The sequence below is a fragment of the Globicephala melas genome, chromosome 5 (genome assembly GCF_963455315.2).
Source record: "Globicephala melas chromosome 5, mGloMel1.2, whole genome shotgun sequence".
Classification (NCBI taxonomy): domain Eukaryota; kingdom Metazoa; phylum Chordata; class Mammalia; order Artiodactyla; family Delphinidae; genus Globicephala; species Globicephala melas.
Genome location: NC_083318.1, coordinates 104,573,723 through 104,589,902, shown reverse-complemented (window position 1 = coordinate 104,589,902; position 16,180 = coordinate 104,573,723). Strand labels below are relative to the sequence as shown.

Below are 16,180 nucleotides of genomic sequence, written 5' to 3'. Positions count from 1 at the left end.
TGTGTCTCTTGTTAGGTCCAGTGACCTCTACCCATTCATGTAACTGTCCCATGTGTTTGACACCCACGTTCTTTGTAAAGTATCATGACAGAAAAATCACATCAAATGAAAAGAAACGGGATCTGTCCCTTGAGTGTTCAGAGCCCTGTCTTTAGGAGGTCTATGGTGTCCTGGGGTGGATGCTGTGCTGCACCACCTAGGTCCCCCCTTCAGGACTAAAGCAGGTCTTCAGCTACTGAATGTTGGCAAAAAGAGCCACTTTCCCATGGCATAAGTCCCTTTCCAGGGGGCAGCCTGAGTCCAGTGACTGGTTGATGCAGGAGTGCATCCCAGCCCCTCACCCCAATTTAGGATTCCTTTGATTGGCCGGCCTAGCTCTAGGCGCCCCCCTAGAGGTTGTGGGTGTGACTGCACCGCAGCCCAAGTTTCCCTTTGCCCAAACGTGCCGCCTTCTGTCAAGGAGTGTTAAGAGCATGCGCTATGGGGTCAGACCTACCAGGTTGTCACTCATTAGCAGTGTGCTCTTAGATAACTTATTTCTCAAAATTTTATCTAGTACTTCTGTAAAATGGGTATTATAATAATGTTTGTTATGACAATAAATGTGATTATGTATGCAAAGCCCTTTGCACAGTATCTGAAATACAGGAAGTGCTCAGTAATACTATGTTTGTTATTATCTGACTTAAAATCCTACCACAGTAGCGATATATATTTTTTATATCGGAGCAGATGTATGTATGTGAAGGGGTCAAATTATTATTTTAAATCTTGGAGATTCAGAGCTGAAAGGAAATACAGAGATGGCTCCAAAATTACAGAAATAAGCTCAACTCACTTATTTCCTTACAATGAAGAAATGGGAGGTTCAGAGAACTGCAACAGTAGTGATAATTTATTGAGGGTCTTCTGTATGTCAAACCCACTAATATACACCATTTCTTTCAAACTCCACAATAACCTTGTAAGTGACACAGACACTACTGTTGCCATTTTAGAGAAGACAAAATGTCAGAGGTTAAGAAATGTGTTTAAAGTGGTGACAGCTAGCAACTGACAGAGGGGCATGCAAACTGACAGCCATCTGATTCCTATGCCCATGGGCTCTACAATACATCACACACTGCTTTTTTCCTTAGAGTCGTGAAGCCAGGGTTAAAATGCCAGAAACTTGATTCAAAGTGTGATTCAACTTTCCCATGTAGCCTCCTCTCCAAAATGAGACACGGCGGCCGTAAAAGCCAGTAGGACACAATTTGCTCAAGACCAAACTGAAACAAGAGGCAGGCTAATCCAGGGGTCCCCAACCCCCGGGCCAGTACTGGTCCGTGGCCTGTTAGGAACCGGGCTGCACAGCAGGAGGTGAGCAGCCCAGCAGCCAGCGTACAAATCTTCATCTGTATTTACAGCCACTCCCCATCGCTCACATTACCTCCTGAGCTCCTCCTCCTGTCAGATCAGCATCGGCATCAGATTGTCATAGAAGCGCGAACCCTACTGTGAACTGTGCATGCAAGGGATCTAGGTTGTGTGCTCCCTACGAGAATCCAATGCCTGATGATCTGAGGTGGAGCTGAGGCAGTGATGCCAGCACTGGGGAGCAGCTGCAAATACAGATTATCATTGGCAGAGAGGTTTGACTGCACAGAGACCATAATAAATCAATTGCTTGCAGACTCACATCAAAACCTTATCAGTGAGTGGCAAGTGAAAACAAGCTCAGGGCTCCCACTGATTCTGCATTATTTTAAGTTGTATAATTATTTCATTATATATTTACAATGTAATAATAATAGAAATAAAGTGCACAATAAATGTAATGAGCTTCAATCATCCTGAAACCATCCCCCTACCCCCACCACCATTCTGTGGAAAAATTTTCTTCCACGAAACCGGTCCCTGGTGCCAAAAAGGTTGGGGACCGCTGGGCTAACCCATTACATCACTATGTAATATTATGCTACCCTGTCTCATAACTCGTCAACAGCTGACATTATAAATACATGGGTCCTCATGCTGTCTATAAGGGATGATAATAAAAACCAGGAATCATATGCCAGAGTCCATAAGGGATGGGAGGGGAGCTGAAAGTATACACACCATTCACCTCAACCCCAGTCATCACTGCTTTCAGTCAAGAAGGTGTAGAGCCAAGCAAAGCAAGCAGCAGAGTTGCTTTACAATGCATTTTCATGGATATAACCTTGAACTCTGCTCACACCTGGTGGTTCCCTTGGCAGGATTTCTAAGACTTCTGACCTCTCTTTTTTGTACAATAATCTGAACAAGCCAGGAACATTTTTATAAGCCTAAACAAAACAAAACGTTTCAAATTGGAGAGACAAAGGCTGCCGGGGGGGTGGGGGGAGTACATTCAAATTCTCTGAAATCATGGAGTTATGAGTCTAGCTACTGACAAACCTTGGCAAACAGTTTTATGGTATAGCTATTAAAGCTTCAAAGAAAGAAAAGACAAAGAGGTATCTGACATGCTAAGTTTTTTAAGACTGTCACCCTAATAGATTATATTTTAAGAAAAGCTTTAAAGATTTTTAGATAAATCTTTAATTGACAGATTCATGGAGCGTTTCATGGAAAATTAGTGTTTGGAAGTGATCAGGAAACGTAATGACACACTTTTCTTGGTGCCACTGTCAGAAGCAGCTAGCATTGCTCCAAGTTCATTAGATCCTCAACATGTTTGTTGACAATGGATGTGCTTGGAGCCACACTAATGCAGAAATTCATGTTTTCATAAGGTGAACACAGGCTTTTTCTTTTTCTGATTCAAGTCTTCATATTTCCACTTACAACGGAAAATTCAACTAAGTTGGTAATAAATGTGGTTCTATGTTTAAATGTGAATACTCTATATTAACTAAACAAATTTTATCACAGGTATAATTCTTTCCTCTTGATTATTGACTGTTCTCGCAAGAGCTCATGCCTACCTTTTAAATTTCTGAGAAACAGCCACTATACCCCATCGCCCCCTTCCATCTCCTCCTCCTCCTGTCCCAGCACCTCAGCTGTCCACCCCACTCCCCCATGCCCATTTCCTCAATTCCTTTTATTTGGTATCAAAACCACAATTTATTTCTCAGTTGTTTTAAAGTAGGTATTTTTTCTTTGACTTTCTTTTTGGTCCAGTGCTATTTGTTTTATCTTTATCTTGTGCCCTGCCCATATTAGGGACAGAAGAATATAAAACTTTAAATTTCAGCAATCCTTGTGAAACTTTTTCCTTGATTATTAAGGTAGCTTCTTCTTGGAGAACAGTTTTCCATGACTTCAGTTGTTGAACTTAACAGACTTGCCTTGTAGGTTTCTTTGGCAACAAATTTTAAATATTGATTTATGAAGTTAGAAAATGCAAATTTTATAAAAGAATACAAAAAGTGAACAGGCAACTTTCTTAGTAGCAAACTAAGTAGATAAAAATCAAGGACAATGTGAATCAAATAATATACAAACTTTTATTCAAAGTTAATTCAAGAAAGACATATTTTGGTCATTTTTAAAGTAAGATTAATTGAAGATCTCAGAAAAATTCTATCTGATCAACACAGATGGCTACTCACAGAAAGTTGTCTTTTCTGTTAATAGCAGCTAAATTTATACACACAGGAAAAATTCTTAAGACCATGCAAATTCAGTTGAATTCCATACATTCATTATATTCATCAAAAACCTGCAGTAATGTTCATGCCAAACTGTTAAGAAAAAAATTTGAAATACACACCAAAACATGACCAAGATTAAACCAAAGAAAATAATAAATAAGCATAATTTATATTTTATTTTAAAAAGTTTGGCATCACACATGTATTCAAGTGTGTTACACCAGTTCATTCCTCAGAAGTGGCATTTTAAAGTGTTAAGCATTGTTAAATATCAAAAAATACAACTCTGTTTTACAATGTAGTACTGGCATAATTCAAAGTACTGTGCCAATTATAAATAGTATAATCAAGTTTCAAACATCTTTTCAAACATATTTAAAGGAAAGCAAATAGACACACATTTATATGCACACAATTTATTATACTCATGTAATCAAACATATTTTATAAAAGCAAACAGTTTTATCCCTCAACTAGTTTGTATACTTACACAGTTTAATACCTGTTCAGAGATTTTCAGTTCCTGTGTATACAGATTTTCAGGAGAAGGAATAAAGATGAAACTTAATTTTACAAGAACACATATTTATCCCCCTTCACAAAATAATCCAGTCATTCAAGATTGGTAACTAGTCTTTGTGAAAGCAACTATTGTCCAAAGACTACAGAATAATACTGCAGTCCAAGTTTCTTATTAAAATTCAGTCAGCTGCTGCTCACTGCAGAAAAGCTTACACGGTGCATCTACCAAAAATAATCTTCAATATCTGAGGCCTATAAAGGCAGATGATCTTATCTTCTGCGGAGACTTAAAGTGCAGCTACAAGTGGAGAAGTGCTAGACTCTCAGTCACTTCAGAAGTACTTGTTGAAGTCTGCTTCTTCTCATGTGTAAATGTGCTGAAAATGTCCTTCAGGCTCATAATGGTTTATCAATAACTGTGACCCCTGAACAAAGAAACGAAGAAATAAAACAGAAGTCACAGGAAGCATTCTGTATCTCTGAGAAAATACTGAAGTTTTTATATTATTACTTAAGAGGGGCTGAACAGATCATGATGTTTCAAAATCTCTTTTTAGTATTACTATCATTTTAATCTAAATGACAATGAAATCTTTGTTTAAAAATTAGGGACCAAAACTACATAAGACTATTTAATCCAGAGCTCGTCTTTTGCTCTTCACAGTTACAATTAAGGGAAAATAATTTTACTCAAGAAATACTAAGATCCACTTAATACTCAAAGGGGCACAAACAGACTTTTAAGAGTGATGAATATTTTCACTACCTTGATTGTGGTGGTTTTGTGGTTATATACATATGTCAAAACTAATAAAACTGTACACTTTAAATATATGCTATTTATTCTATGTCAGATATATCTCAATAAAGCCGTTTTAAAAAATTTCACGTAATTTTGAGGAATGCTATCCTGGGATCCTACTCTATATATCAATAGTTGTATTAGGTGTTGTTTTAGATGACAAGTAACAGTGATGGTTAATTAGTATAAATTTCTTTTTTCCCCACTATTAAATCTATATTAGAATGTTACTGAAACATTCTAATATTTAAAGCAATATAAATATCATCAGAATAAACTACATGCAACATATACTTTTAAAGACTCAGCATTATATTTATTAAAGAGTATTACCATTTCTCTTACGAAGAGAATGGACCAAACTGATATTTTATAATTTAATCAGTGCTGTGCTTAAGTAAGAAAATTACTCTGTAGCCTCACTGTAATAGTATCACATGGAGCCCTGCCAGGGGAGATGTTATAGGGCTCATATCTTTTGGATATTTGAGTAATTAAAGCCTTGCTACATTGTGAATTCCATGACACTGAATACAGATGTAGCCATATTAAATTTTATGATGCCACACTGGAAAGATTTGTAATTTTGAATACAAGTGACTACAGAATGACAAAAGGATACTAGTGCTTTATTTCAGAATATACATATCTGATATTAATTATTTTGAGAATAAGAAATAAGATATACTTTGAGAAAAGACTTCCTTCTTATACAGGAGAAAAACATTCTTTTTTTTTTTTTTTGCGGTACGCGGGCCTCTCACTGTTGTGGCCTCTCCCGTTACGGAGCACAGGCTCCGGACGCGCAGGCTCAGTGGCCATGGCTCATGGGCCCAGCTGCTCTGCGGCATGTGGGATCTTCCCAGACCGGGGCACAAACCCGTGTCCCCTGCATCGGCAGGCGGACTCTCAACCACTGTGCCACCAGGGAAGCCCCGAGAAAAACATTCTTAATGTAAAAATCATAATGATGTAATCCTTTCGTATTATAATAGAAGACTATAAGAAAACTGAACAATTATTACCTGCATAACTTCTCCCTGTGCTCATACAAGATGACACAACTGTCCATTTATCAGTTGTTGGGTTATAATATTCTACTGATGCCAAGTTACAGGAACCATCATCCCCTCCAACTACATATAACAGACCGTTAACTGCACAAACTCCTTTAAAAAAATTACACAGAGAGAAAACAATTATTTTAAAAATTTGGATGAATATAAGTATCCCTGAACGTGTCTGGTGAGGTGATCCAGAGACACGTACTTCCTGGAAAGAGGCAAAGAGAGAAGATGGGGGAACCCGAAAAGAATTCCTTTATATCTGAGAATCTAATACTAACTGTAAGCTCCTACTCATATGTTACTTATGCAGTAGATGCTTTATATATGCATTATTTCATTTAACCTTCACAATAACCTTACTTTACAGGTTAGAAACTATTTTAATCCCCATTTTATTAAAAACAATAGAAAATTAAAAGTCAAAGAACTCTCCCAAAGTCAGCTTCTAAGGAAATCCTAAGGAAAAAGGAAAAATAAATATATATATTAGTAGAAAGTAAAAATGATTCTGAATTTTAATTATTATACTGACTGGTCAACTATTTTATCTCCTTTAAAAGGGAAAACAGTATTATTTATTTAATTATTATGAGAATAAAATATTTTTTGGATTTTTGCAAAATTCAAAACATCTAGAAAAGTATAAAGTCCACCACTAATCCTATACCGCTTAGAATCCTGATCATCGAAATTCTGGCTCTTTTCTACATGTATATACTCAGACACTCCTTTTTTTTTAACCCCAAAGTAGCTCATACTACACATGCTACTTTTTACTCACTCCCACCAAACAATATATACCTTGGACATTTCCCCAAGTTAATAAATACAGATCTACATAATTTTTAATGGCTGCATAGTATTCCATGTATGATAATACCATAATTTGTCTTTTACTGATGGATTTTAACTTATTTTCAGCTTTTTTGCTCTTATCAATAATGTTACAATGAACAAGGATCTCTTGCACATTTTGCATACTTCTGCAATAATTTTCTTAATATAAATGTTTACAAAGAAAACTGCTGAGTGAAAAGATAAACACATTTTAAAAGCTCTTTATTTCAATTTATTTTTTAAAAGCATATTTAATAATTTTAAACACGACTCAGAGCTTTTATGAACTGGTACTACAGGGCATCAAAACATCCAGAAGGGTGCTGCCCGCACACTGGTCTCTTTACAGACAGTTTTGCTAACACAATTAATAGGTGCTTGTAGATTTTTAACGTAACAAAATAATGAGCCCAAATCTCTACACAGCATTTAAAAGCAATAGTGTCTTCTGTGCAAATGGAGTGGATCCCCTTTACTCAAACTCTGTTGTGCTACTATGATAGTCTCTCGACAGGAAGCAAACTCATATCATTTTAAAGTAGTTCAAATACCTGAAAAGCAAGAGCAGGATGACAATAGCTCTACATACACAAAGTATCTCCTTATTCTTCTGGCTAGAAGAAATGGCTAATTTTGATTTGAAAACAATAAAACAAGGGTAGAGAAAAAATAAGACTAGAATAATCTTTAGGAAAATAATAACAAAAGTTCAAATTGCAAATAAATTTCCTAATCCAGGAAGCACATGCACGTATGCTTTTCTAACTTCATATGTGCTAGGCCCCAGATCTGTGGGTCTTACTATTAATAGTTCTGGACTATCCATAGCTAAGAGAGTTTTAGTACTTCACCAAGTACCAGTTGTACCAGTTGGATGAGGTAAAATGTCAAGTAAATTAATTTTATATTTTGCTCTGTTGAGCAAGTTCTTGCAGTCCCATATACTTATCTCCCTTAGTGATCACATTTAAATTAAAGAGAAATTAAGAAGAACATTTCTGGGGGGATGGAGGGTGCATCTTGCAACATCATCCAGTGGTATACAGTGAGTTTGAGAATCATCAGGAACTTATTTTGGATTATGGGAACTGGCATGAAGACAATGGCATTTTTAAGAAAATGAGAATTTCCCAAAAAGACTACCCAGGTACCCTGAATCTATTTTCCATTCCTATTTCCCTTCTACAGATCTTCTTTTTAAGTAGGTAGTTCTGTACCTACTTAAAGAGATCTTGAAGACCTCAGCTTTCTTAAAATTATTGTTGTTGTTATTTTAGCTTTTCCATTTTCTAGAAACCCTGAACTGTATTAAAATGAGGTTGCTTCTTCAGGCTTCCCCTCCAGATTCAGATAAACAACTAGCTTTTTTATCTGGTATAAATATTTACTCAACTAGACTAAATTCCCTGAGAACTGGGCTTCAGAATGTGTGATACAGGTAGACACTCAAATATGTCTGTGGTAAGAATGAATGAATTCAAGTATCAAATAAAGAGGGTTCTTCCTCTAATTAAGTCTCTACATTCATCACCAAAAAGTAAACTTTGACAGATATTATAAGTTAACAGAAGGATCACATCAACCTGTTATGTCCAGACACTATATTAGGCATTCACTATATAGGATTATTACAAACGTTTCTGCCTTTAAAGAGCAAGTCTATTAGGGAACTCAGATCAGTAAAAGAACAATGGAAATACACAGTGATACTCTGAATACAATTCAGTATAAATTTTGTAATCATAAACTAGATAGATACCTGCATTTCTTCTACACATGTTCATATCTGCAACCTGTCTCCATGTGTTGGTGGCAGGATCATACACTTCAACACTTTTTCGTACTAAAGGGCCATCATGACCCCCGACAGCATACAATAAGTTGTTTAGCACACCAACACCTGTAAAACACAAAGAACCAAACAATAGTAGAGTAAAAGGGACAAGAAATTATAATATATTAGGGTTTCTTCAAATGACTTGTAAATAAAACTTCTGAAATGATTATTCATATTAAAAGTCAATATTAAAGCATACAGCCTAAGAAGTAGAAACAAATAGAATTACAAATGAGAATCTCAGAACTATTGTTCTAAAAAAGCATGTCAAATACAATAAAAATAATATGGAGGTGAAACACAGAGAGGGAAGTCCTTTACACGAATCTTTTGAAAACAACTTTCGTGATAAAAGCAAACCAATATTAGAGCATAAAATCTGTAAGCAATGGATATGGAGTTGATTATTAAGCAAGTTCTCCAATAAGCACTAGAAACAAAAACCTAAAAGTAATGCCAAACAATATAAATAATTAAACAAAACAGAAGCCTTTAATATAACACTTTAGAAATTTTACAAAGTGAAATTTAAGTGCAGCTACCTACCAACTCTACCTGCATAATGCAAAAGACATTTTAAGTGTCACTAGAATCAGCATATATTTTCTGATAATATAAAGAGATGCCATCATTTCACTTGTTTAATTCTTTTCCATCATTTCCATGCTTCAATTACTAAATGAGGTTCTTATTCACCTGCTCCACTCCGTCTGGTACTCATTTCTGCTATATAGGTCCACTCGTTTGCTGTGGCGCTGTAGCATTCTACTGTGCTGAGACACTGACGTGAAGCTCCATCATAACCCCCGACAGCATAAAGCAGACCTAAACATGGAATCACAGAGAAAGCCAAATTCATAAAAAGCTATTTTTTCAAGTCAGGAAATAATATATTTTCCTCCTTGGTAGCAGAGTTTACCTTTAAAGTATTAGGAACTATTTAAAATCTTGCCTAATGGTGATAGGTGGACTTACCAAATCATATTATTAAGATCTGCGGAATATATATGATATTAATTTAACACTTTCATCAATAATCTGATAGAACAAGAAAGTACACTCAGTATACCTTTGGATAAACACTATTTGGTAAGTGAACATCCTGGAAAACCAAATTAAAGTTATCTTAGTCAAAGTTATCTTAGTAAATTGAAAAAAAAGTTGAATCAAGAGTCAGTACCAGTATACAATGGAATATTATTTGGCAATAAAAAGAAGTACTGGTAAAATGCTATAGCATGAACAAACCTTGAACATTATGCCAAGTCAAAGAAGCCAGTCACAAAGGACCACATACTGCAATGTATGATTTCATTAATATGAAATGTCTGTAAGTGGAAAATTATAGAGAGACAGAAAAGTAGATAGTGTTTGCTGAGGGCTGGGAGGATGGGGATGATAGCCAAGGGGAGTAGGACTGCTTTGTGGGAGTAATAAAAATGTTCTAAAATGAATTGTTATGACAGATGCACACTGGATTTTATACTTTAAATGCATGAATTGTATGGTATGTGAATTCTATCTCAGTAAAGCTGGTAAAAGAAAAGTTGGTGCAGAGGATTATACCCACCATGGGGAGGGGGTGGGAACCCACAGATTCACCCAACCAAGTAAAAAAAAAATCATACTAATTAAACTCTTTTGGGGGACAAAGTAGGATATAAATAAATAACTGTGGCAACCCATCCCTTAAATGTTAAACAGCCCTTCTCCAGATGTAAAATTTCATATTCATGCCATCTGGTTTGTTCCCCAGATGACTGTATTAAAGTCAGTTAGTTATATTACACAGGTGACACAGAGAGAGGGAGAAGGAGGGGGACAGAGAGAGAGGGAGGGGGACCAGAGGGCAGGCGTGCCTTATTTTAAAAAGGGATAACTAGCATTTTCCAATAGCCACTATTTCCCTTTTAAATGGCCCTTTGGTTGCCCATTTAGAAAACCAGAGTCCGGGTTACAGGAAGAACCACTCACAACCACCGGGAAGCCGACCCACCTCCAACTACGGCAACACCCACGCTGCTCCTCCTCGTGTTCATGGGGGCCACGTGGAACCACTCGTTAGACTTGATGTTGTAAGCCTCCACCGAGGACAGCCCTGTAATAAAGCACAATGCACTGCACCTCAGGTTCCTTATATGTATTAGTAGGGGAAATACTTCAGCTGCATTAAAGTGGGCCAAAATCCAATTATGTGACGAAGAGGAAGAGCGAGCTCCTACGCAAGCTACTGACATTTACTGGCTTTTTAAACTTGGGAAGATGACTGACACTGAAGCATGAGAAAGAAAATTTACATACTGAGCACTCTTAACATCATTTAAAGGAATTCTGGATGGAAATTTTAAACTTATCTTCACAATACCTGTTAAAACATTCAAATGCCTCCTAATTTTGCTAGGCCTTGTTCCATAAATGTGATCGCTATGTTAATTCTAACTAATGAAGGAAAGATAAAAGAAAATTGCCTGTACTCCCGTCAAAGCCTCCTACGGCATATAACAGTCCGTTCAACACAGCAGCCCCCAGGGTGCTTCTCCGGTCTCGCATGTTAGCAACACTGGTCCACTGATCTTTCACGGGGTCATAGGAATCCACAGTGCGGACCCTTAAGGAGCCATTAAAGCCACCGACAGCAAAAACGAGTCCAGCCATGTAGACCATCCCTGAAAAAGAAATACAGCAGTTAATGATGCATGTGCAACCCAACTGCTACCAACATCTAAAGACTGCATTCCAAACAGTCTACAGCTGTTGTCAGAACAGAAGTCCCCCTCAGGAGAAGCCTGGCTGAATAGGTCCTAAGAAACGCTATTCATTAGCGAGAATATAGAATGAATAGACTGTGCTCCTTACTACTAATGAAAAATGCAATGGCATGGGCTGAGGTACTATTTTGACTCTTGGCTTCTTCAAAGACTTACTTACAGTCGTAAACAATGAGCCAATATTTTCCAACTACTTGAACCTGTACACATCTCCCATGGCTTTCAATTTTGGACCTTCTACTCAAAAATACCAGACCAGTGCTCTTCAAAAGAATCAAGGGCATGAAAGATAAGGAAAGACTACGGAACTGTCACAGATCAGAAGAGACTAAGAAAACATGACAACTAAATGCAATATAACAAGGGAGGATCAAGATGGCAGAGTAGGAGGACATGGAGCTCACCTCACCCACAAACGCATCAAACATACATCTACATATGGAACAATTCTCACAGAAAACCAACTGGAAACTGGCAGAAGATCTCTTTTACAACCAAAGCTGCAAGAAAGATCTCCACGTAACCCAGCAGGATGGGGGGAAAAAGGCATTCAGAACAGGACTGGCACCCCTGGGAGGGATCTGTGAAGGAGGGAAGGTCCACACAGGCAGGACCTCGCCCTGGGGAGCCCTTCTGCCTGCTACGAAGTCTGCCAGGACAGACAGAGGGACTGGAGGTGTTACAGACCTGGGTTCTTGGACTCTTCAAGCAACAGAAATTGATAAGAGGCCAGATGAGGAATTCAGGCAAGGCTTTATTGGGACTTGTGCTTAGCACGAGGGAGCAAAAACAAGTAACAGGTTCCCTTTCTTGCTCCCTGAGGAGAGGGGAGCTGTTTCCTTAAATGGGGTGAGAGTGGGGGCATATAGGTGGCTCGGGCTGGAGGCGTGGTTTAGGTGGTCTGCCCACCCCTTGGTGGTGGTGTGTGCAGGGATCATGCCCAGTACCCTGCTTTTGCTCCTAGCACTTCAGAAGTGGCAGCTGGGTTTTGGCCTTATTATTCATAATTACCCTGACTACACATGTGCACAGTTATTTTTAGTCCCTTAGAGTTTCTTTGTATTCTGTTGCTCAAGGAGATGTTTGTCCAGGTGCAAGCACTGCAGTAAAGGGTCCCAAGTCCCAGGTCCCAGCCTGTCTCAGAGGGGCCTGGTCTCTGCTCTCAAGGAGTGTGTGGGTGCTGGTTTACTAGCAATCAGAGCAGAGCTGATAGCTGTAACCTCACCACGCTTCCCAGTCTGAAATGCATGATGGGCAGGGATGCTAGTATGCACAGCGGCTAGATGCTGAGTCTTGGGCAGACGGGCCCAGGAAGAGGACTCTGTCTACCTGCATGGAGACAGCTTGGACGGCCTGGGGTATGGCCTTATCAAACCTCAGAGCCCACTGTCAGCATTCACACCATGGGGGAGGGTCCAGATCCAGTGGACATTGTTGGTGCACACACTGGGTCACACCACAGAAATGCATGTTTTGGGTGGGCAGCCCCTTGGGAGGAGTATACAGGGGTTCCTTTTCTGTCTGGAGCACTCTAGTTCTGCCCAGCCCACACTGAAGCTTGGAGCCAGATCTAGTGCAGATAGGTCCTGGGAGAGGCCTGCCACAGAGGCAGCCCAGGTCCCAGGTGGCAGCACAACCACCTTGACTCCTGCAGCCACAGCACCCCAGCCCCCAGCACCAGCCCACTCCACACCACACACCATAGCCTAGCACTAGATCTGGGACAAACACAGTGGAGAAAGGGACACGACCTTGGGCTGCTTCTGGGCAGAACTGCAGATGACTGCAGAGGCGGTGCATAGGTTCACTGTGACCACATGGGCCTCACTTGCTTCACTTCACCTCCTTTGCAACGGAGGCCTCACTTCACCTCCTTTGCAACAGAGCAAGGGCAATGGAGCCATATCAAATCTGAGACTCAGGGTTTCTACTCAAACAAATGGGGAGCAGACCTTGCCCCTGACAAGGCTGTGACATCCACAGAGAAAAGAGGAGGCTGTGCCCAATATTCAGGGCAGGCTCTAGACACCACAACTCCAATCACGCCCCCTTATCAAGGGGATAATGGCCAGCACACTCTGAGGAAAGATATGGTTGGCATACAGCCCTTGCACCAAAAAATACTGGACTTACACAGTCTATACAGGGATGCTCCCACATAAAAACAGCCCTTTCAGACCACAATAGACAACTGTTTCTCCTAAATTCATAGAGACAGACGAAGTCAAGTAAAATAAGAAAGCAGGGGAACTACTCCCAATTAAAAGAACAAGAGAAATCCCCTGAAAGAACAAATAATGAAACAGACCTCTCCTATCTACCAGACTTATAGTTCAAAAAGGAGGTAATAAAGATGCTGAAGGGATTAAAGATTATTGATAGAAATGCAGATCACTATAACAAGGAACTAGAAACTATAAAATGAACCAGTCAAAACTAGACAACTCAACTGCAGAGATAAAAACAAATCCAGAGGCAATGAATTGTAGACTAAATAATGCAGAAGAACGAATAAGTGATCTGGAAGACAGAATGATGGAAATCATCCAATCAGAGCAGCAGACAGAAAGACAAATGAAAAAAACAAACAAACAAAAAAACCCCAAAGTAACATACAAGATCTATGGGATAACATAAAGCATACCTATGCAAAATAGGCGGGTTGCAGAAAGAGAAAAAGGGCTCAAAAATGTATTTGAAGAAATTATGTCTGAAAACCTCCCAAACTTAAGAAGGAAACATATCCAGGTAGAGGAAGCACAGAGGGTCCCAAACAAGATGAACCCAATCACACCCACACCAACACACTTCATAATTAAAATGGCAAAAGAGATACTAGGTCAAAAAACAAGCCTCAACAAATTTAAGAGGATAGAAATTATTTCAAGCATCCTTTCCTTCCACAACAGTATAAAACTAGAAATCAACCACAAAAAGAAAAATGGGAAAAAACTGAACACATGGAGACTAAACAACATGCTACTAAAAAACCAATGGTCACTGATGCAATCAAATAAGAAATCAGAAAATGCTTTGAGACAAATGACAATGAAAAACACAACCTTACAAAAACTATGGGATGCAGCAAAAGCAGTTCTAAGAGAGAAGGTCATAGCCACACAGGCCTTCCTCAAGAAAAAAACTCAAATAAACAACCTAACCTACCACCTAAAAGAATCAGAACAAGAACAAACAAAACCGAGGTCAGCAGAAGGAAAAATAATAAGGATAAAAGAGGAAATAAAGAAAATGAAGATCAAAAAAACAACAGGAAAGATCAATAAAACCAAGAGCTGGTTTTTAGAAAAGATAAACAAAACTGACAGACCTCTAGCTAGGCTCACCAAGAAGAAAAGAGAGCAGATCCAAATAAACAAAATAAGAAATGAAAGAGGAGAAATAACAACCACAGAAATACAAAAAATCAGAAGAGAATACTGTGAACAGTTATATAATGACAAATTGGACCTCCTAGAAGAAATGGAAAAGTTTCAAGAAACATATAACCGGCCAAAACTGAGTCAAGAAGGAACAGATAATTTGAACAGACTGATTATTAGAAGTGAAATATAATCTGTAATGAAAACAACTCCCTGCAAACAAAAGGCCAGGAACATACAGCTTACCTATCCTTCTCAAACTATTCCAAAAAATTACAGACTAAGGAACACTTCTAAAGTCATTGTATGAGGGCACCATCATCCTGATACCAAAACCAAACAAAGACACTACAGAAAAAGAAAATTACAGGCCAATATCTCTGAAGAATATAGATGCAAAATTCTTCAACAAAATATTAGCAAACCAAATCCAACAATACAGAGAAAGGATCATATCTCATGATCAAGCTGGATTCATTCCAGGGTAAAAAGGGTGGTTCAACATACGCAAATCAATCACTATAATACACCACCTTAACAAAAGAAAAGAAAAAAAACACATGATCATATCAATAGACACAGAATAAGCATTTGATAAAATTCAACATCCACTCATGACGAAAACTCTCACCAAAGTGGGTATAAAGGGAACATATCTCAACATAATAAAAGCCATTTATGACAAAGCCACAGCCAACATAATACTCAACGGCGAAAAGCTGAAAAACTTCCCGCTAAATTCAGGAACAGGACAAGGATGTCCACTATTACCACTTCTATTCAATATTTTATTGGAAGTCCTAGCCACAGAAATCAGACAAGAAAGAGAAATAAAATGTATCCAAATGGAAGTGAAGAGGTAAAACTGTCACTATTTGCAGATGACGTGACACGCTATATAGAGAACCCTAAAGACTCCACACGAAAAGTTTTAGAACTAATAAATTCAGCGTGGTGGCAGGATACAAGATTAATATATAGAAATCTGTTGCATTCCTTTACACAACAACAAAATATCAGAAAGAGAAAGTAAAAAAAAAAAAAAAATCCCATTTAAAATCCCAACAACCTAAGAATAAACTCAACCAAGGAGATGAAAGACCTATACACTGAAAACTATAAAACAATGATAAAGGAAGCTGAAGATAATTCAAAGAACTGGAAAGAAATCTCATGCTCTTGGAAAAATTAATATGGTTAAAATGACCATACGATTTACAGATTAAATGCAATCCTTATCAGAATATCCATGATATTTTTCAAAGAACTAGAACAAATAATACTAAAACTTATATGGAAGCACAAAAGACCCAGAAATGACAAAGAAATCCTGAGGAAAAAGAA

At 38.2% G+C, this 16,180-nt stretch overlaps 1 protein-coding gene across 4 annotated transcripts in view; it reads right to left on the bottom strand.

Moving 5' to 3' along the window:
• Positions 1 to 3,457: 3,457 nt before the first annotated feature.
• The window catches only part of KLHL2 (kelch like family member 2), a 125,005-nt gene continuing 112,282 nt past the window's right edge, over positions 3,458 to 16,180 (bottom strand). For all 4 annotated transcript variants that reach the window (XM_030847063.2, XM_060299640.1, XM_030847073.3 and 1 more), the window contains 6 exons: positions 11,157 to 11,354; positions 10,685 to 10,786; positions 9,385 to 9,513; positions 8,611 to 8,751; positions 5,973 to 6,116; positions 3,458 to 4,570 (listed from right to left, as the gene is read on the bottom strand). In XM_030847063.2, the coding sequence (XP_030702923.1) occupies positions 4,542 to 4,570; positions 5,973 to 6,116; positions 8,611 to 8,751; positions 9,385 to 9,513; positions 10,685 to 10,786; positions 11,157 to 11,354 (743 nt within the window). In that variant the 3' untranslated portion in view covers positions 3,458 to 4,541. The remainder of the gene's footprint in view (positions 4,571 to 5,972; positions 6,117 to 8,610; positions 8,752 to 9,384; positions 9,514 to 10,684; positions 10,787 to 11,156; positions 11,355 to 16,180) is intronic.